Source organism: Ostrinia furnacalis, unplaced genomic scaffold (assembly GCF_004193835.3).
Source record: "Ostrinia furnacalis isolate ACB-3 unplaced genomic scaffold, ASM419383v2 OfSCF3339, whole genome shotgun sequence".
Lineage (NCBI taxonomy): Eukaryota > Metazoa > Arthropoda > Insecta > Lepidoptera > Crambidae > Ostrinia > Ostrinia furnacalis.
In genome coordinates this window covers 516,209-535,145 of record NW_021133578.1, presented here as the reverse complement: position 1 = coordinate 535,145, position 18,937 = coordinate 516,209, and the positions used below count along the sequence as shown (strand labels likewise).

Below are 18,937 nucleotides of genomic sequence, written 5' to 3'. Positions count from 1 at the left end.
ATAGGTAATAGGTACGTGAATAACTTGTGATTTTCGATCGTCAAGGTAAATTAAAAGTTTTCTTTAGTTAGCCTAGGCGCAGACCACCGATTTTTAGTTGGCCGATAGTTGTGTGGGTCTGTTAATCAGTATGGAGATGTATGAAAGTGCGCACATTACACCGATTTGTTATCGGCAGGATCTTCATACAAATTTGAATCGGGGCCAACTAGGCTTAAGCTTCAAGCAAAAGGAATATGAAAAGTTATTATAATTTCTTAATTTGATAGATCAAGTGGAAGTTTCTACGGTTGTAAGAGTTCAGAAGATGACCTTATGGCAGAGTGGGTACAAAATGTCATGTCATCCTACCATAGTGGGTACCTACGCAATATTAGCCCCAAGTATCATAAAGTTGTCTAGGTAAAGTCACGTGATGTCATTCAGGATTTCACATCTTTAGCAAAAATACGAGTATAAAAACAATTGCGGATGACGTCTCATCTGACGTCATTAGGTAGAAAAAACCAGTAACGCGCGTGTACCTACATAATAAATGTTTTTACCCTCGTCAATAATATAACTTGGATGACGTTTTTATAAAAAGAAACGATATTTTTATTATCTAGCTGTAAGGTCAACTACTTATTCAATACCTACTTATTACAAGCATGAATCGTATTATTTTTTATTTTATTAATAAGAAGTAGGTAATATGTGGACACTAGGTGCGATTGCGGTCAAATACCTGCCTTGGCTAGCATAAAAAAAAAAAAAAACTAAACTAAGGCTGAGTTGCACCACCTAACTTTTACCGTAACTTTATCGATAACCAGTGTTTTTTGTATGGCGTTTGACAGATTTTTGACGTTTATCAAAGTTAAAGTAAGATGGTGTAACCCAGCCTTACACTGAGTTTTTCAGATTTTTCAGATTTCCGTATGAAATGAGGAGTAGGTATGTGTTAAATCATACTTATATCAATTTTAATAGCTATTGCTTTTGGGTTTACAGGACTGGTTTACACGAGTTGTAAGTAAACATTCTAAAGGTTGGGTACATGGTTCGTTTACCTACTTGTAAAAATTGAATTAAATGCTGAAAACATTAAAAAAATAATGCTTGAAACCCTAGCATTTATTTGAAAAAGTCATCGACCGAAGTCATTCGTTTAGCTATTTTAAAACAAACTGAAAAACAGTTTGTCATCTCAAGCTGCTGATTGCCGAACTGCACGTCTAAACAGCTTGTTACAGCTTGTTCACAGATCATCAGCCAATCAGTCCTGACTGATTTGATTGATGAGTTCAATGAGGATCATTTCGATTTTTAGCTGTGAATGCAGATTTATAGGGCTAAGAAATCCTTAATACACAGTGCAAAAATTTTTGTTCTACGACAAAAATTGACGAAGTTATGGCCAAATTACTAAAAAAGTTCACTGACCGCCCGGCGCGGGGACGATGACGTCATTATATCCGATCCGAACGCTGCCGGCGTACTGCGTGGATAGAAAATATTTTTTTCTAGCCAAATTATCAGTTTTAGGGCTGATTTTTCAATCGTTGGATAACTTTTAACTAAAGAATAAGTTTGACACATTGACAGATTTAGTATGAGAAATATGTCAAAATGACAAGATTATTCTTTAGTTAAAATTTATCTGACGATTGAAAAATCAGCCCTTAGAGAAAAACTTGTAATGACATTTATTCATCAGAATAAAGTAAGCTATCGATAGGTAATTTTTAAAAATGGAAATTGTTAAAAATAACGCAAAAAATCCATACGCTCATACGATTCAATGGCACGCAGAGACGCGATTGGGGTCTCCGCGGCCCCCCCCCCCAGGCCAGAAACTGGGTATTAGCATCATATTAAGTATTATTATGTTCAATACAAACAATCATTAAGTTACACTCACCCCAACCGCGTCTCCGCATTGCATCGAATCCTATGAAAATGTGGTTTTTGGACATAGCAATACTTATTTTTCACAATTTTTATTTTTAAAAATTACTGGTCGATAGGTTACTTTATTTTGAAGAATAAATGTTATTAAAAGTTTTTTTCTAAAACTGATAGTTAAGCCGGAAAAAAATTTTTTCCATCCCATTAGTACGCCGGCTGTGCTCGATTCGGATATAATGACGTCACGCGGCCTTGCGTACGTTGACTTTTAGCGGCAAAAACGGCCTATGTTTATTACTTAATATCTTCGTAAGTAATGGTCCGATTTGGATAATTCAAAAAGATATATCTTTCTTATGTCTTAAAGATTAACGTAGATACTAGTTTTATTGAATTTTCTACAACAGTACTGATCCTCATTAACAGCTAACAAGCCGTTAATTTATCTCCACATCTTCTGGTTAAGAATTTGTTATGACTCGGCTAACAATTGAAAGTTTTCACTGAAGTCTGCGATTATTGTATATTAAACTAATATATACGTTTGTTATTATATTTTTGTAATATTTAATTGTTTTTTTATAATTAGAGCAATATTTAACGTCAACCGTTTAGTGGTTCGTGATTGTTTCCAATCGTGTTGTTACGTACTTTAGATCTTTCATAGCAAAATGCTTCTACTGTGAAGTTTGCGAATGAAAATTGGTAAGGAACTTCGTAAGGATTTTTGATTTGAGATCATTTTACACATAAATGTACATTCACTTAATAATATTATTAGCACACAGTTATAAATAATGCAAACTTGTTTACCATAAAAATACACAACTTACAACGTGCTATAATAAGTGCAACACACAATTAGACACACTTTAACCTGCTGCTCATGGTAACTTGTGAACCTTGATTAACATTAGAAACAAAAATAAGGGTGCAACACAGCTTGAGACTTTAGCCTTCTCTAGCTTACTTACTTGTATCTTAAAGCACACGAGCAGGGGTGCATAAAAATCTGTGACTCTAGCTTCCTCTAGCCACACGTACTTAGGTACGTGTGTGCTTAGCACTCTAGCTAGAGGTAGCTTAGGACACTATCTAATTATTCACAACAAACATACCTTGTCTTCTACAGTGGTGCAACACTCATCATGTTTCATTCGCTCAGTCTACTTGTGATCACAGGAAGCTCGAACACACCGTATGGTATCATCACGTGAATCATGCAAAAATAACTTATCTACTATTTTATTAACATAGTGCTACATACAGTATGCGACCTAGCTCACCTAGCTTACGTGTGAGCGAGTTGCCGAGCGCGCGAGCGAGCGAGGCGAGCACTTCTAGCTCGTATGAGCAGGAAGGAATGCGTGGTACCTCTTGAACATGCTTTCTTCTACAAGCACATTGCTATACTACAGTCACTCTGGTTAATCGTGCAAGAAACAAGTAATCTTCTGTTAATTTAATAATTATGCCACACAGAGCATGCGCTCCTAGCTCCCCTAGCTTACGTGTGAGCGCGTCGCGGAGCGCGCGTGTCACGCAGGGATGCGTGGTGCCTCTCGAACATGCTTCATCTACAAGGATATTGCTACTACAGCCACTCTCGTCAATCGTGCAAGAAATTAGTTGTACAATGTGCTACACACAGCATGCGACCTAGCTCCCCTAGCTTACGTGTGAGCGCGTCGCGGAGCGCGCGAGCGAGCGAGGCGAGCGTGTCGCGCAGGGCCGCGTGGTGTCGCTCGAACATGCTCTCATCTACAAGTACATTGCTATCTACAGCCACTATCGTTTCACATGCACAGTTTTAAAAAAAAATTAATACTTGTTCAAGTTTGTTTTCAGGTAAGTTATAATCATTAACCACCTAACCACACAGTTTGGTGAATGATTTCAATCAAAGCAAGAATCCACTTCTAAGAAGATCTTCATAAGTTATCTAAAACACAGATTGTATCTGGACTTTGTGGGTGAATTTAAGGGCATATTTGTGGTGGTCAAGAGCAAATCATCAAAAGATAGGTATTCAAGAAGCTGATGAGATCTTAAATTATACATACCTGGAGATATTGAGCGGCAATCGGGGAGAGAAACCAAATTTATATCATGTTTCGAATTTCACGGATTCTTAGAACATACGACTGGCTGACTAATTTATAATACGTGCCAGCAAACTGACGCTCGATCATGACGAATAGGAATCGCTGAAACCTGAATCTGGCCAGCTTGTCTAGTGTTGTCTCGTGATTAAGTTTTCTCTTATAGAAGAGTATCAAGTATTGTACTTACAGGCAGGATGGTCGTAGAGCGGCGCCACCCGGGTGCCCTCGAGCGCTCCTCCCGCCAGCTGCGCCGACAGCGTCTCCAGGAACTCGCGGACGTTGCGCAGCTCGCGGCTGCCACTCGGGACCGGGCTCTCGCGGCCTTCGCATTCTTCTTCTGGAAAAGTTAAGATGATTTCATTAGTATGGTATGTAGGGTTTTTCATCATCATCATCATCATCTCAGCCATAGGACATCCACTGCTGAACATAGGTGACATAGGCCTCCCCCAATGATTTCCACAATGGCCGGTTGGTGGCGGCCTGCATGTGTGCCCTATAAGTAAAGTCGTAGGGTCTTTACAGAGGACTGATACGTCTCAAATATTATTTTTGTCCTATCATTACATTAGCTTGGTTCTGAGTAATTCAGTAGGTTTTTACTTACAGCCATATGACAACCTTTACATCTCTTGTTTATTACAGGCAGCACAATTTACAATCAAGACAAAATCGGGGATTAATATTTTGTTCCTCTGGATGTCGTCTCTACACTTGCGAGGTTCAAACTCATAGAATGACAAGCAGCACGAGCAAAAAATGCTCGAGTAAAGCAAGAGGAATTCGAAGATGATTTGAAAATGCCACTACTTTCAAGGTGCCTCCTATGTTCTTCTGATTAATTTAGTTGCGGGTCCAACCAATGACAGTTTAACTTTCCATCGGGACAAACCTTGGATTTCACTGGTTGGGTTTTTATTAACGGTCAAGCTGTAGATCCTGGCTACAAGGGAGTTGCAGCGGTGGGAAAGAGAGGTGAGAATAGTCCCGTACTTTTAAGATGACCATGAGGTCTGACCGATCTGCTCGAGCTTATCGATGCTGACGCTCGCAGCAAACGCTGCAGCTGCTGCAACCACGCGCTCGACTCGTCCAGTAGATACATTCAAGAAGACTAAGGGAGTACTGACCGATCTGCTCGAGCTTGTCGGTGCTGACGCTCCACGGCATGAGGCTGACGGCGCGCTGCAGCTGCTGCAGCAGCCACGCGCTCGAATCGTACTTCACCGGCCTGGAACGAGGGAAAAAATGTCTTAATATCTCAAAACGAACATCAACTCCATTCAATTCATAGCATAATAATATAACTAGTCCGTGACTACTACTTTTATTCCTAGGAACAACTGCCAGTACTTACTTTGTCACAGCTCTAAATGGTAGTAGTCAGCTAAGTCACTACGATGTGAATGTTTGCTGTCACGAAAATTTTACCTTTTTGGCCTTCTGTATTGATCCGTAGATTTGTCTTAGTACCTCGTACCTCGAGCCTCGTGGACTTGCTTAGATCATTATGGACTTGCAGACCACCTTACTGTATTTCTTCTAATAAGTAATAGCATAGAACTCACTTGTAATACCGGCATATGCAGGGCACGAGGCCGCCCTGCGTGTCCCCGCCGCAGCCGCGGCACACGCCGTCATCGGCGCTTGGCAGGCAGCGCTGGCGCCTGTCCTCCCTGGAAACCACAGAAAGTTGTTTATTAGTAGTTATATTCAATAATCAAAGGTAGTTCCTGGTCAGGAAGACCTCAAATGTCTAAAAGGACATGAAAGTACCTATATTGGGAAAGTATATTGGGACTCCACTAATAAGACGTTCAAGATAGAATTACCTAATGACAACCCCATGTAACGGGAAAGCCGACCCCATGTAACGGGATAAGGCGAGGCAGAAGAAAAAGATTCATCATCAACATCGTCATCATCAGCTTATCCTCGTGGCGCCCACCCGCCTTTTAATAAACCACAAACATGGTGACTTCACTTCAAAATTAAGAGGTTAAACTATACAAGTTATGTTCTACAAGAAGAACAGTCGAGTCATAGTCTAGGAAGAGCTATAAGTGCTCTGGGCGACACGAGGAACAGTCCACTGCTGGATAAAGGCCTTTTCTGATGCGACAATAGTTCAATTGTCAGTGTTGGACAGCCGATTTGTGGGTCGGTAGTAGGCACTCCGTCACCGTTGGATTATTGTGGCAAACCCACTAAATGTATATTTAGCCTAGCTGCAGGGATACGGGACTATGTATGAGTATTGAGTAATTTAAACAATAAAAATTTAATTATTTCTGTTAAAATGCCTTTCGCTTTAGATTAGGTACATAGTACTTTTCTAGAGATGGGTGTTCCTTACGATTCCGCGCCAGCAATGTTACTTCATTATGATATTTCTATTTATTTACTTTCTGATTGTTTATCACATTGAAAAGTTATTTTTAACGACTCTCTCTTTAATTGGGGTGATTGATGATGATTGATTTGTAATAAAATTCTTCGATTGATGATTTATTTCTAATTTGGTGTAAAGCTTACGATATTGCCGAATGAATAAAGATTTTAATCATAATAGTATAATGAATACTTAGCATTTGGCTAGTAAAGTAATGAACAAACAGCAGTACATTGACCTATCACAACATGACATTATCTCAATGGATTAAGAACTTTATAAATCCAATATTTGATTATCAGGTTTCAAATAAATATAGAAAAATATATAGCCGTCATCGTCGTTTCAGCCAAATGACATCCACTGCTGGACGTCGCCTCCCCCAAGGATCTTCATAATGACCGGTACTGCGCTGCCGCATCCAGCTCTTTAGTAAGTCGAGGTATTTCTACACCACAGATAAATATAGGTACCCGAAACGTGTATGGAACTATTAGGCAATGCATAGTTAGCAATATTTCAGATGTGCGAGCGTTGCAATCGGTGCAACACGCTTGCAACAGCTGGTCGCTTGCCCAACACTCGCAGTTGAGAAAAGCTGCGAAACCATGAGCTTTTTAGAGCAGAGCTTTATTTAAGTAGACCTCAAGGCTTTTGGTGAATACTAGAAGAAATGTAGTTCCTACTATGAAAATATTAATGAGGAATTCAGATAATGTAGAATTGTAAAGCATTATTTTAATATAATTTCATTTATTCTAAAACTAATTAATTTCACAACACTAACCTGAAAATAATCTACTGTAATACATGAATTTATCATGTCACTTGCAGTTGTTACTTATAATTTTCGCGAATTATATTTAAAGTAAGTACAAGTATTAATTTTACAACAACACAATCTGTTGGTTGTGTTTACATATTAATCAATACGGCTAATTGGATCTGTAACGTAGATAAACTAATTTGAGATGTAAACAAATTAAAATATAAATAATAAAAATTATTATTGATCTGAACACAGACAGCATCCACAATAAATAAATAAATTGAAGCACCTGGGTATTTTTTCCATTTATTAAAATTATGGTTCACTTTGAACACTGAATTATGCAATGAGGGCAATCGTTTTAGCGCTCACCAGTTAGCGCCACTGTAGAGTAAGGTCCTGTCACTTGCTAGTAGCGAAGACAGTGGCACCAACTGGTGAGCGCGAAAGTGGTAGGAGGACTATCGCATTTGCACTCATCAAGATGGCGCCAACTGTAGAGTAAGGTCCTGTCAATCGCCAGGGGTGCCAACTGTTAAGTATAAAAACGATACCTCATTATTGTAAACTGCCTGATTTCTTCATCTANGAACTCTTCGGTGCTCAGAATAAGGGTCTGAACACCGAGCATTGGAAGGTCCTTAATACGAAGGTCGACAAGGGAGGTCTAACTCTGACCGTATCCCTGGACGACCACTCGTGTGAGGCCCTGAAGATGATGGACCTAAAGGCCAACATTGGCTTCAAAAAGGTCCAGTTCAGAATTAAGGGCCCCATACAGGACTCCAAACCCTCCGCTGAACCCCCGACCACCGCCGCAACCACCACCACCTCTACCCCCGTACCCACATCCACAACCACCCCCCCTGAGGGTACCGTGCAGGTCCGCATAGGACCACAACGGGTCAACCCCCCTTCCACCCCCTCAACCTCCACTTCCACATTCCCAAACAGGGGAAAGGGAACGCGGTTTCCCCCCAACAGGGGGACCACAAGGGGCGCACATCCGCCCAGAGGAAGGGGGCAGCAAAGAGGANCCAGTTATAGAGCCGCCATTACGTAAATGTTGTCGCGTACCCCTTGCCCTCGAATGGCGTACCCCTAGGGGTACGCGTACCCCTGTTTGAGAAACCCTGGCGTATAGGATCAGTTGCAAGCAACCGACTCGAGTCTTCCCTTTACCCGACTGGTTGGGGGTGGACCAGAGTCGATAGCAAGATGAAGCCTACATGGACCGGTTTGCCCGTAGCTGCCGAGGCTTGTCTGGAAATGGTGAGATGTAAGTGTAAGAAGTAGTGCAGAAGCTGGTGCTGTCTGAAAAAAACAACTAAAAAGGTCACAGCCGTAACCTTTGTGCTAAAAATATCTCCCGTACTATGATTGTGAAACCTCATTTTCCTCACACTTAACTTTCCGTTAAATCACTGGTACAATAGTATGTAGAAATAAAAGTGTTAATTAAAATAATAATAATCAATAAAACGTTATTTTTTTTAAATTTTTAAGTCTCTTTATTTACAATAAACAGATTTTTTTAAAACTAAGGCAAACTTAACTCTAAACAAAATAAAAATATAAACTAGATATATAAACTTTGTTTAGAGTTAAGTTTGCCTTAGTTTAAAAAAATTCTGTTTATTGTAAATAAAACGTTTAGACAAATTAAAGTTCTTTATTTAGTGCTTTCTTCTTATGATATTTTCAATATTAAAATGTATTTAAGCTATTTTCAACCTTATGTGTCACACATAGAGTTCAAAATCAATTGACGAAAAAATACAAATCATGGTAGANAAATGTATGCGCTATAGATGCTAAGAGCGGATTTTACGAAACTCCACCCCTAATGGAGTAAAATGAAGTCCACGCGTACGAAGTCGCGGGCGGCCGCTAGTTACTTAATATAAAACAGGAGATCCGCAGGGAAACCAAAGTAACGCACATTGCCCGCAGAATTGCCTATTTGCCAAATTTAAGTGGCAGTGGGCCTTCCCAACCCGTCTGGCCAGGGTGGAGAGTGTAGGACAATTCCTCCATTTTGCCTCTGGTGAATTAGAGAGGGTCGTACTCCTGCAGTGGAGACTAAATGACCTGATGATGAAATAATGACTAGATTGCATACTTATAGGTGTACTAGCTTTCCGCCCGCGACTTCGCCCGCGTGGAATTTTGTCTGTCACAGAAAACTTTATCGCGCTCGTACCTGTTTCAAAACCGGGATAAAAACTATCCTATGTCCTTTCCTGGGACCCAAACTATCTATGCTTTCATCAAAATCGGTTCAGTGGTTTAGGCGTGAAAGCAAGACAGACAGACAGAGTTACTTTCGCATTTATAATATTAGTATAGATTTCGTTCTAGCACAGTATATTTGATTTATCTACTGTGGTTCTAGTCTCCAATAATCTTAACAAATAAGACACAGTCAGTAATGAAATCGTTTAATCAATTCTTGTTCACTGGAATTAATTAATATTATTATACTTAAAATATATTGTTGGCTCACGGGTTACGACCGCGACACCGTCTCATTTGCATCAGATTAGGATTACAAATACAATTGATAATTAATTATACAGACGACAGCACATCAAAGTAAACACTGTATCTTAAACAGTTGGAATAGGTGTTATTTTGCTACTAAAATGTACAGTCTGGTCTGCTGTCGACTGTGCATTGTAAAGTTTTGAACAATTAAAATCTACTTTTGCTGTGTGGCAATACTTGGCTTTTACTTAAACCTAATTTAAATTTATAATATATATTACGGTAACTTTTCACTTTGTCCCTCACACAACCTTGCCATCACCTGAGATTATCACACATAGCGACTAAATTAGAATCTATCTATTGCAGTCTAAATACACGCCTTCTACAATAAGAATAAGTATAATCAATATTAAAGATAAAGATCTTTCTAGGATCTTATTAGGATTTTTGCACGAAAAGATGCTTTTCGAGAGAGAGAGATCTTTTACTTGACACAGACGTGCAAACCTCATGAAGCCATTTCAAAAGAAAAATATAAGTTATTGACTATACTTTTAGGTCTAGATAATAAAAAAATGCTGAAACATCATAGGCAGTTGCTTAGATTTTAGAAATAAGCATTTACAAATTTAGTACCTCCTACACACATTGTAGTTAACTTTTTCACAATATTCCTGCATTAAAAAGATCCTTGTTATCTTTTATGGTACAATTTTTATCACAGCGTAAACATGCAAAATGACAACACTTATTGAGGCCAGCAAAATGAAAAATCTTTTGACTCTGGTCCCTATAAGTATTGGCTAGTTTCACTGATTTAGACTAAAAATAAACACACAAATAAAATAAAATAACATAAAACAGGTAAACATTTGACGTATTCACAAACATTTAACTAGCCTATTCATCTAAATCATTGCACACAAATCAGACATAAAATGTGAACATAATATTGCACAAATTTGAAAGGCCAGACCATTCTCTCGATAATTGTAATTTAAGTAAGCACTGAAACACTACACCCATACCTTCTTAGCCCGTTTCCCATGTTCTTACAGACTATAATTTTCAGAAATAAGTAATCAGCCAGCTAAACTTACAATACTACCTACTAATGCTACTACTTTTGAACAAGAAAATTCATGACAGAGTGATAAAAGATCAAAATATTTACATAATCCAGGCTTTGTCTGATAAACAAATTAGATTTTCAATTTTAAGAAAAAAGATGTAGAGTCCACTAAGTAATTCAGAAAGCAGGCTTTATTTGTTCTTATTGTTATTACTATTTTTATTATTAAGAGTCTATAATACGGTGGTGGAATACAAATAATATGTTACGTAACAGATAAGTCACAGAATATCATCATTGTAATCAAGAAATAAAAAATATTTTTCAGCCAAAGTTAACGTTAACTATTTTACTCGCGCTAGTTACTCAAACCATGTATCATCATGGACAGACATTTGAAATTCAAGGCTATGGGGGCACCATGCCTGACAATTTAACACTTTCATAGATCTTGCCAATCACCAAAGACAAAATTCAGACATGCATTATTAAATAGTTAAATTATAAGAGACGCAAGAATATTGATTAGGTACTTAGTTGGAGTCATAGTGTAAACATTGTAGATTTTAAGGATAAAGTATTTTAGTCATTATTTTAATAGCGTAAATATAAGTAATTAGTTAGTATTAGAGTAGAAAAAGGAGATGAAATGCTTATGCTCGGTGTTTCTTTCCACAAAATTTTTCTTTGTACGATTATCACATTTAGAAAAGGTATTTTCAGATGTAATGTCTTTCAGACCTGTAGATGGTGTTACGTTAGGACCATCGTTAACCATCAGCCTCTACTAGCTTACTTAATATTATTGACAAATTAATATTATTTTACAAACAATTTTATAATCTTTTCCCCAGCTTGTTTGGAAGATAACACTTTCTTAAATTGTATAATTTCAACATAATAATTTTACAAATAACTTTCGTCTGACGCTATAACAAAATAAAAACAAATAGCGTTTCTTTTATTAAGTACTAAGTAACTGTGCTCGCTTAGCCTAAAGCCTCCTTCGATAAATGGGCTATCCAATACAAACATAATTTTTCAAATCGGACATCAGTATAGAGATTTCGCAAAAGCAAGTTAAAGTTAGTATGTTTACATCGCAAACAACTTTTTGTGCAGCGCCTCGCGCGGGTCTAGGTCACGGTCAACGATCGAACGGCTTTGAGGCAGAATATATTCTGTGCTTACACTCTCAAAATAAATTAAATCTTTTCCTTAAAATGTTCCATGTGACATTTTCTAATAAGAATGTTTGTCCAACATAGGATTTCAATTTTAAAATCGGGTCAAATAAGGACTGTCCTAGGACTCTTATTCAGGAACTAGATTTTACGATACTAGATTATTGTAAGGCGGGTTAAAATTAAAAAGAAAAGGTTTTCCCATTACAGAAACATAATTTTACAGGATTTCGGCTTATAACTGAATAACATTTCAGAATTAACAATACAACTAATAGGTAGAGATAAGAAACAAGAAAAAATAGTTGCCATGTTCTTTTGTTAGTAAGTACATAATGAAGACAATAATGGGTACCTAATGTAGAAAATTGTAAGTTTCTACCTTCCTACCGAAGCAATTTATGCAAGACTGACCTGACAAATTGCCCATAGGCAGGTAACTAAAATCTATGGCACTCAAGCGTGACTGCAATACGACGTGCCACTTTAGTACATAGTACAAATTTGTTTATTGTCGCTACCTTGCGCCCGGTCCTCTCATACCCACTGTTTGCCAGAGGCAAGGTGTCTTTATAACCTTAATCCAAAATCAAATTGATAAGTATTACAGAGGAACCAAATTAAGGTAACTTTTAGTATTTTGTCACTGAAAATTTTACACCTTTTTTGTATGTCGCGTTTGGCTATATTCCACATTTCAGAATTCCAAGAATATGGAAACATTTTTACAAAACTTCCCCTTACTCATAGTCCTAACTTATCTAAACTACTACTGTATGATTAACTAAATGGTCTGAACATAATAGCTAACGGGAAAGGCAATTAATATTGGAGTGGAAAAGAGGAAAAATTAAAAAGCTCGCAGACTATTTGGGTCAGTTCACGTTTTATAAAACGGGAAAGTAGCTTCTCGTTACTAAAAATAAACCGGTGTGTATTGATTTTTACTTCTATTTCTGTTTCAAGGGCTGTAGGGTTGTTTTATTCTGAACATTCTATTGCTTATTCGTTTTGAAAACATTGTCGTTCGTATCTTATTGATGACAATCTAAGCTTTTCAATTTACATTATCATCGATTTTCCATGCTTGTTGATATGGCTACAAGAGCTTTTACATAATTCGTTCATTCAAACATCTTGCCTCATGATAGAGTAGGTATATGTTTTTCTTATTATAACACTATGTTACCCGTAAAAGTAATTAGCCTAATTTATTTACAAAACATCCAAAGTCTTGATAAGGTCGCAGTTCACTCATAATGACTATCGAATACACATGAATATTCACAGAATCGATCATCACTTCACCATCACTTCACTTCACTCCTCATCCACATCGAACCATAGCGAAGTGACGCTCCTGGTTCCCTGCTCCCGAGCTTGCTCCTCTGTAATTATCCTCAGGACCACCACCTCCATCATGCATAGCGCGAATAGTATGAGGAATACTGCAAAATTGGATCCCTGGTGGTGGAATTGGTAAGAGTTGGGCAACGGTCCAGGCGGGGGCCAGGCTGATACTCCGAACATCACTAAACTCGATATCCCGCTCGCAGACATCATTCACCTCATAATCGATTCCAAATTTGAATTAAACGTGCGTACTGGCCACTCGACGGGACAGCAATGGAAAAAGAAATATGTTATCGGGCGAGCGCTCACGGCGGCGTTGAGACGCCAATGCGCGACGGTTGCACCGCCCGCGATTGCAACGTATCGCTCTTATGAAATATGAATCGCTTTAGTTAGATTCCTTTCGTTGGGAAATGGTTGAATGTGAACGCAACTGTTTTGCGGCCAAGGTTAGCGGGCAGTGTGCGGTGACCTTTGTAGGCGATGTTTGTTTTGGTGGGACGCTGCCGGTGTCGATAATCTTATTAGGTCAGGATGCGATAGTTGGAGATTTACGAACGCGAATTTTTTTTTAACTGCGGTTAGTGATGTCGCAAGGTTATCTAGCAGTCCATAAACTGAATTTTTTCAGTACATTTTTATACATTTGGTCTGCGTTTGTTGACCTCAATCTCGTCGTGTAGTGTTTTCGTCAGTAAGTCATGAAAAAAATATACCTACAATGACTGTTTTATTGCGAGTTTTGGAATTGGAGGATGGTTGATAGTTTCTTTAAGAAAGGACATATTGCTTAAATCCTTTTTAGTATGACATTAAACTGACATATTAATGTCACAATATGAGACTATTAACTGTGATCAAAAATGTAAACAATCATTGCATGTCAGTTTTGCTTTGATTGTTTAGAGATTTCGTGTGATTTGCAACAGCCTTTGCTTATTTCAAGATACAAAGTCCATCTCGGCGGTTAATTGGGATGGTGTAAGCTAGCCAAGTAGTTGAGATAGACAAGGAAAAATAGATTCAATGTTCATCTACGTAGCGTACAAAGATGCGCCTGAGCTGTCCCACTTACGACGTCGGTCTTCAGAACCAGACGTGTCTCTAGAAAGGACGTTGCTGGTTAACCCTAACTGTCCTGTCCGGATAATGCTGGAGTATATCAGGAAGAAGTGCCGATTGGGTACGTTTACGCAGTTCGACCTATGTGACGAAAGTGGGGGGTTAATGGGGCTGTTCAATATGCCCACGTATGCTTATGCCACGGACCAGTTCGAGCACAAGAGGACGTACTACATCATTGTGGTAAAGACGGTGAGTCATCACGACGATTTTTTTAAATGAATAGAATAGAATAGAATTACTTTATCCAGCATGTAACATTTAGGAGCTTTTATTGAGGCATGCTGAAAAGGCGCCTGCTCAGCAAAAATCGTGACATGACACGTGACTTGAGTCGCCAAAAACTACATTACACCTATCGTTAAAAACTACATTTGTTGCTTATACAAAATTAATATTACTGTCGCGTGTTATGATGGATTTACCTATTGATTTTAATGTATAAAATGAAGCCACAATACACGAACGAGGGTACAAAATGTCCCGTGCAACTCAGAAACTACGTGTTGCAGAAACTTTCCAAACTACCCCAAACTGTCCCTCAGTGTTTCGCGCAACATTCTACGTGACCCGCGACATGTTTCATGTCGACATTCTGTGGGCAAAACATTGTCCCGGGAACATCACGTAGTCGGTGACATGTTCCGCAACATGTTGCTCCATTTGTCCCCTAGTGTACCCGTGGCTTAAACTCCGACTGGGTCTGGATTTGGCAACAGTTAAGGACAGGTTTGAACTCGAAAGGTATGGAGCTCGAAGGACCAAGTTAAACACGAGTATGTTGCAATCAAAAACTCAGTAAGCCTGTTCGTACATACCCACTATTTAGAAAGGCAAGTTCTTACTTAAAAAGGACTAGGTAGTTTTAAATTTTAATGAATCACACCCATTTTACAGAGGAGTGACTGCTGCAAGGTTATTTTGGAAAGGAAAATTGGTATGTTTTTGTTTCAAATTCGTTCTAGCAAAGGAATCAATCAATGAAGAAAGATGGGTGATCTGGCATGAAAGAGTTACAGAAAAACTTATAACTAGCACGAAATTCTAATATAAATATAGGAACTACCTACCTATGCCTTCCCAACCCCGAAGGGAAATCTTGTTGCTCATAAACATCGCTATTACACCGACATGCGATCTAAACAATTGCTACAATCAGTAAATAATAACCTAATGCATACGCTATGAGCACATCCATGCATGTACCAAGCTTATCGTGGGGTTTGGTGCCAAGGCCTCAGATTCACTGCACACGGTAATTCGTGGCCTTCGCTCAACTAATTGGGCCTAAAATAATGAAAAATGTTTATCTATAGTCCTATAAAACGTGGTTGTAAACAATAAGGGACTTGTAGTGGCATATGCTAGTGCTATTAATAAAAAAAACTACTTATAGGCTAAGATGTTTTTATATTATGTCATTGCTTATAGGTATTTTTTGTCAGTCAGTTTTTTTTGTTTTTAGTTTAGTTGCAAAAATTCTTTCTCGAATTCAATAAGCAAATAAATTAAGTCCTGGGCTAAGGTCCTGGATGAAAACGTAGACAAATATTCCACAACAAAAAAATACGTGTTTGATACAAAGTAGCAAGAAACAGATTGTTATTCGATAATTAAGTCTTTCCTTACTTAATTCAACGGGGTATCTTGTTTTATTTTGGGATACTTTAGTAACTAACACGCTAAAAAAAAGGTAGCATTTCACTGGTTAGGTGCTTACTATCACTGTCAACGAGGGAATATTTCACGCATGCCTAAATTCTGTACACTTTTCAGGAGGCAGACAAACGCCTATCAGTCCTACCCCAACTGAACCACGAGAACCGAATCTACATAGACCTGAAGAACCGCGTGAAGAAGTTCCTGGCTACCGGCGACGTGAGCCCTCAGGCCACCCCTCCTGGGAAGGTCACCCCTCCCCCCGCGCCAGCTAAGTCGGTCATGAAGAAGAAGTGAAATTCTTCAGGACTGGACATTTTATCCAAGTTATGTGATTTTACTTAGCTCTACATAAAGTGATAGTTTTATGGGATTAGATATTTATTACATCTACAATTTGTTTAACGAATTTAATATAAATTATTTCAATTAGCACCTTACTTTTTTCCAAAACTTAACTGGGAGAACAATAATATAGCAATGTAGCGCCTGACGTAAGTTGTTGAGATACGCTTCTCAATAAAAGTTTATTGCTGTTGATACACTCTCAGGCACTGAAATATAATAAGTAAGTGTTTAAAATAATTAATAAGGTTTAATGACCAATGTAGACGTAAGTCGGAATCGAGTTTTCAGTAGGTAGGTACTCGGTACATTTAGGAAAAATAAGTGCATATTTTTGGAAATCGGCGTTAGCATTGCGCAATGAACATGCACTCTACATTATTTTATCTAACCTTGCCTGCCATTATTCTGCCTTAATCTTAAACGTTAATTTATCTTTTATGGCATTAGTTTATCCAAATAGATAGATAGATCCTTGTGAACAGTTCACGGGCTTATCGTGAATCATGCAACGCGCGAGTTTATCCACCTTCCGGCGCGAACGGCACGACGACGCGTGATGCGACAGCTCGTGCCGTTGAATCACAAGTATCTAAGTTGTGCTAAAGCCTGTTGTCCAGTGCTTGCGGTGGCTTAACAGTAACCCAGACACAATAGAAGTTTAATTTTTATGAATGCTATAGCAGTTCACTGTCCACGAAAGTGTTAAGGTCTTGCATCGTCGTGACATAATCTGTCTGTAACTGTAAGCCTAGGCGCAGACGACCGATTTTTAGTCGGCCTATAGTTGGGCCTGATTCTAATTTGTATGAAGAATCAATCGGTGTACTTCCATACATGTCTATACTGATTAACTGCCCGACTAAACTATCGGCCGACAAAAAATCGGTGGTCTGCGCCTAGGCTAAGTCTACAGCCTCAGATATTATTATTGCAAATATTAATCAGTTGCATTCGTCTGATTTGATCAACAGTCGTTTCGTACTTTCGTATTTATAATCTTGGTAAGATATCAGGATATTTTTTTGTAAAAAGTTTTTTTCTCATACTGCTCCAATTTGGCGAGTTTTTTTTTTAAGTTTTTCGTATGAAGTATCCAATTTTAACATCTTTTCAAAGTTCATCTAACAATTCTGCAGCTGATGTTTTAATTATATTTGTTATTCCTTTGTGAAACCAATCACGTCAGTAAACCTAGTCAGGAACGTTAAAAATAGATTCCTACCGGAACTGGACCCCACGCCCAGGAAGATGGCGATGTCAGTAGAATAATAATGGGTTTGCACCATACCATCTGTCTTCTATAAGTCAGTGGCAATTTTAACTATTCAACTGTCTCAGGCACCTCAAGCAGATTAATATCTCTATCTTAGATTATTTAAATAACAACACTTGGCCATTTGGACAATCATCCCCTATTGATTATTCCATATTCCTCTACAGCGAATTTTAATTTGACATTGTCACGCAGTGGCTTATTGGCTTATCTTATAAGTATGGATTTCGTGCGTTAGTATTTTTTACGAATGTCTTGTCTGGGATTCACGACAGTTGTTTTTTCCGAAGTGCAAACCAGTAATCGGATCAGTCTATAAGCCCTAGATAGCCGAATAACACGTATTAATAACAAAAAGGCGGGCGCACCGTGGAAATATGGCGGCGCAACGGTCGCGGGCGCAGATGGCGCGCGCCGGACCGTGGCAGAGCGCATTTGGCGGTTAGGGGTGACAGATGACAGGTGGCGTTTTAACTATTCTGTTTTTTGTTTTTAAAATAGTGCCATATTTTTGATAGATAAAAAGAGCAAAAGCGATAGTTGTATCATCAGACATAGAACATGTAACTTAGAAGAGCAGACCCAGATGGTTGTGAACGAAGATATGGAAGGCTAGGTACTTCTATTCTTCACTATTAATGATAAGTATTGGCTTTCCACTGTCTACGGAAACAAACACATTCTCCTATATCACACGTTTTCTACATGAAAATAGGCTGAAAGAACTATTAACGGAAGTTATAAACTTTCAATAAAACATCCATGACGAAAGTCACTTTTTAAAGAGATTTCTTTTCCGAAAGTAATCTTATCCATTTTTTTTTTGCTCGCTTATGTACTTTTGTGTTCTTTTTGAATGACACCGGAACTGCACGTGCCAGCCCTACGTGCGTCCAAAATACGTTGACAGCCGAATTGAGTGTAACCCAGATTGTATTGTACGAGCGGTGATTCCGCAAAAACCATGCAGTGAGACGACAATTAACTTTATTTATAGACGCTGAAACGGTAGTGCTTTATAATCAAATAGTTTGATAGCCCTATAGACATATTTAAGACATAAGGCTCCAGCAAATTCCAAAAGCTGATTGGCGAACAAATGCTTCCAAAATACACATTCTGAGTTTTCTAACTTTGATGTGCGTGTAGAATTAGGGTGCTTGCTGTATTGTCACCATAATAATGTAGAATTAAATACTTGTATTAATGTAGGTGTATGTATTATTACCGTGTGATACTGTGAAAACACATAAAACTAACTTTATCTGTTGGACTTCGAA

At 38.4% G+C, this 18,937-nt stretch overlaps 3 protein-coding genes across 3 annotated transcripts; 1 reads left to right on the top strand and 2 right to left on the bottom strand.

Moving 5' to 3' along the window:
* Positions 1–3,499: 3,499 nt before the first annotated feature.
* On the bottom strand, positions 3,500–6,378 carry LOC114357734 (uncharacterized). Its single transcript, XM_028311483.1, has 5 exons — positions 6,374–6,378; positions 5,564–5,671; positions 5,126–5,226; positions 4,183–4,332; positions 3,500–3,651 (listed from the first exon to the last, which is right to left on the bottom strand). Exons 1-5 carry the CDS (start codon positions 6,376–6,378, stop codon positions 3,500–3,502), a joined length of 516 nt encoding a protein of 171 aa, XP_028167284.1.
* Positions 6,379–9,662: 3,284 nt separating this feature from the next.
* On the bottom strand, positions 9,663–13,502 carry LOC114357754 (uncharacterized). The gene has a single exon (XM_028311527.1). It carries the CDS (start codon positions 13,463–13,465, stop codon positions 13,223–13,225), a length of 243 nt encoding a protein of 80 aa, XP_028167328.1. The 5' UTR covers positions 13,466–13,502; the 3' UTR covers positions 9,663–13,222.
* A 713-nt stretch (positions 13,503–14,215) lies between these two features.
* Positions 14,216–16,333, top strand: LOC114357733 (uncharacterized). The gene is made up of 2 exons (XM_028311482.1): positions 14,216–14,569; positions 16,154–16,333. Exons 1-2 carry the CDS (start codon positions 14,282–14,284, stop codon positions 16,331–16,333), a joined length of 468 nt encoding a protein of 155 aa, XP_028167283.1. The 5' UTR covers positions 14,216–14,281.
* Positions 16,334–18,937: the final 2,604 nt, after the last annotated feature.

Excerpts from the sequence above, each read along its gene's own strand:
- LOC114357734 (XM_028311483.1), bottom strand. Across the intron at positions 5,227-5,563 it reads TGCATATGCCGGTATTACAA|GCCGGTGAAGTACGATTCGA; the intron begins GTGAGTTCTATG and ends CCCTCGTTCCAG. Across the intron at positions 3,652-4,182 it reads GCTCTACGACCATCCTGCCT|ATGAGAGCATGTTCGAGCGA; the intron begins GTAAGTACAATA and ends ATGTACTTGTAG.
- LOC114357733 (XM_028311482.1), top strand. The coding sequence starts at position 14,282 with ATGTTCATCTACGTAGCGTACAAAGATGCGCCTGAGCTGTCCCACTTA. Across the intron at positions 14,570-16,153 it reads ACATCATTGTGGTAAAGACG|GAGGCAGACAAACGCCTATC; the intron begins GTGAGTCATCAC and ends TACACTTTTCAG.
- LOC114357754 (XM_028311527.1), bottom strand. The coding sequence starts at position 13,465 with ATGATGTCTGCGAGCGGGATATCGAGTTTAGTGATGTTCGGAGTATCA.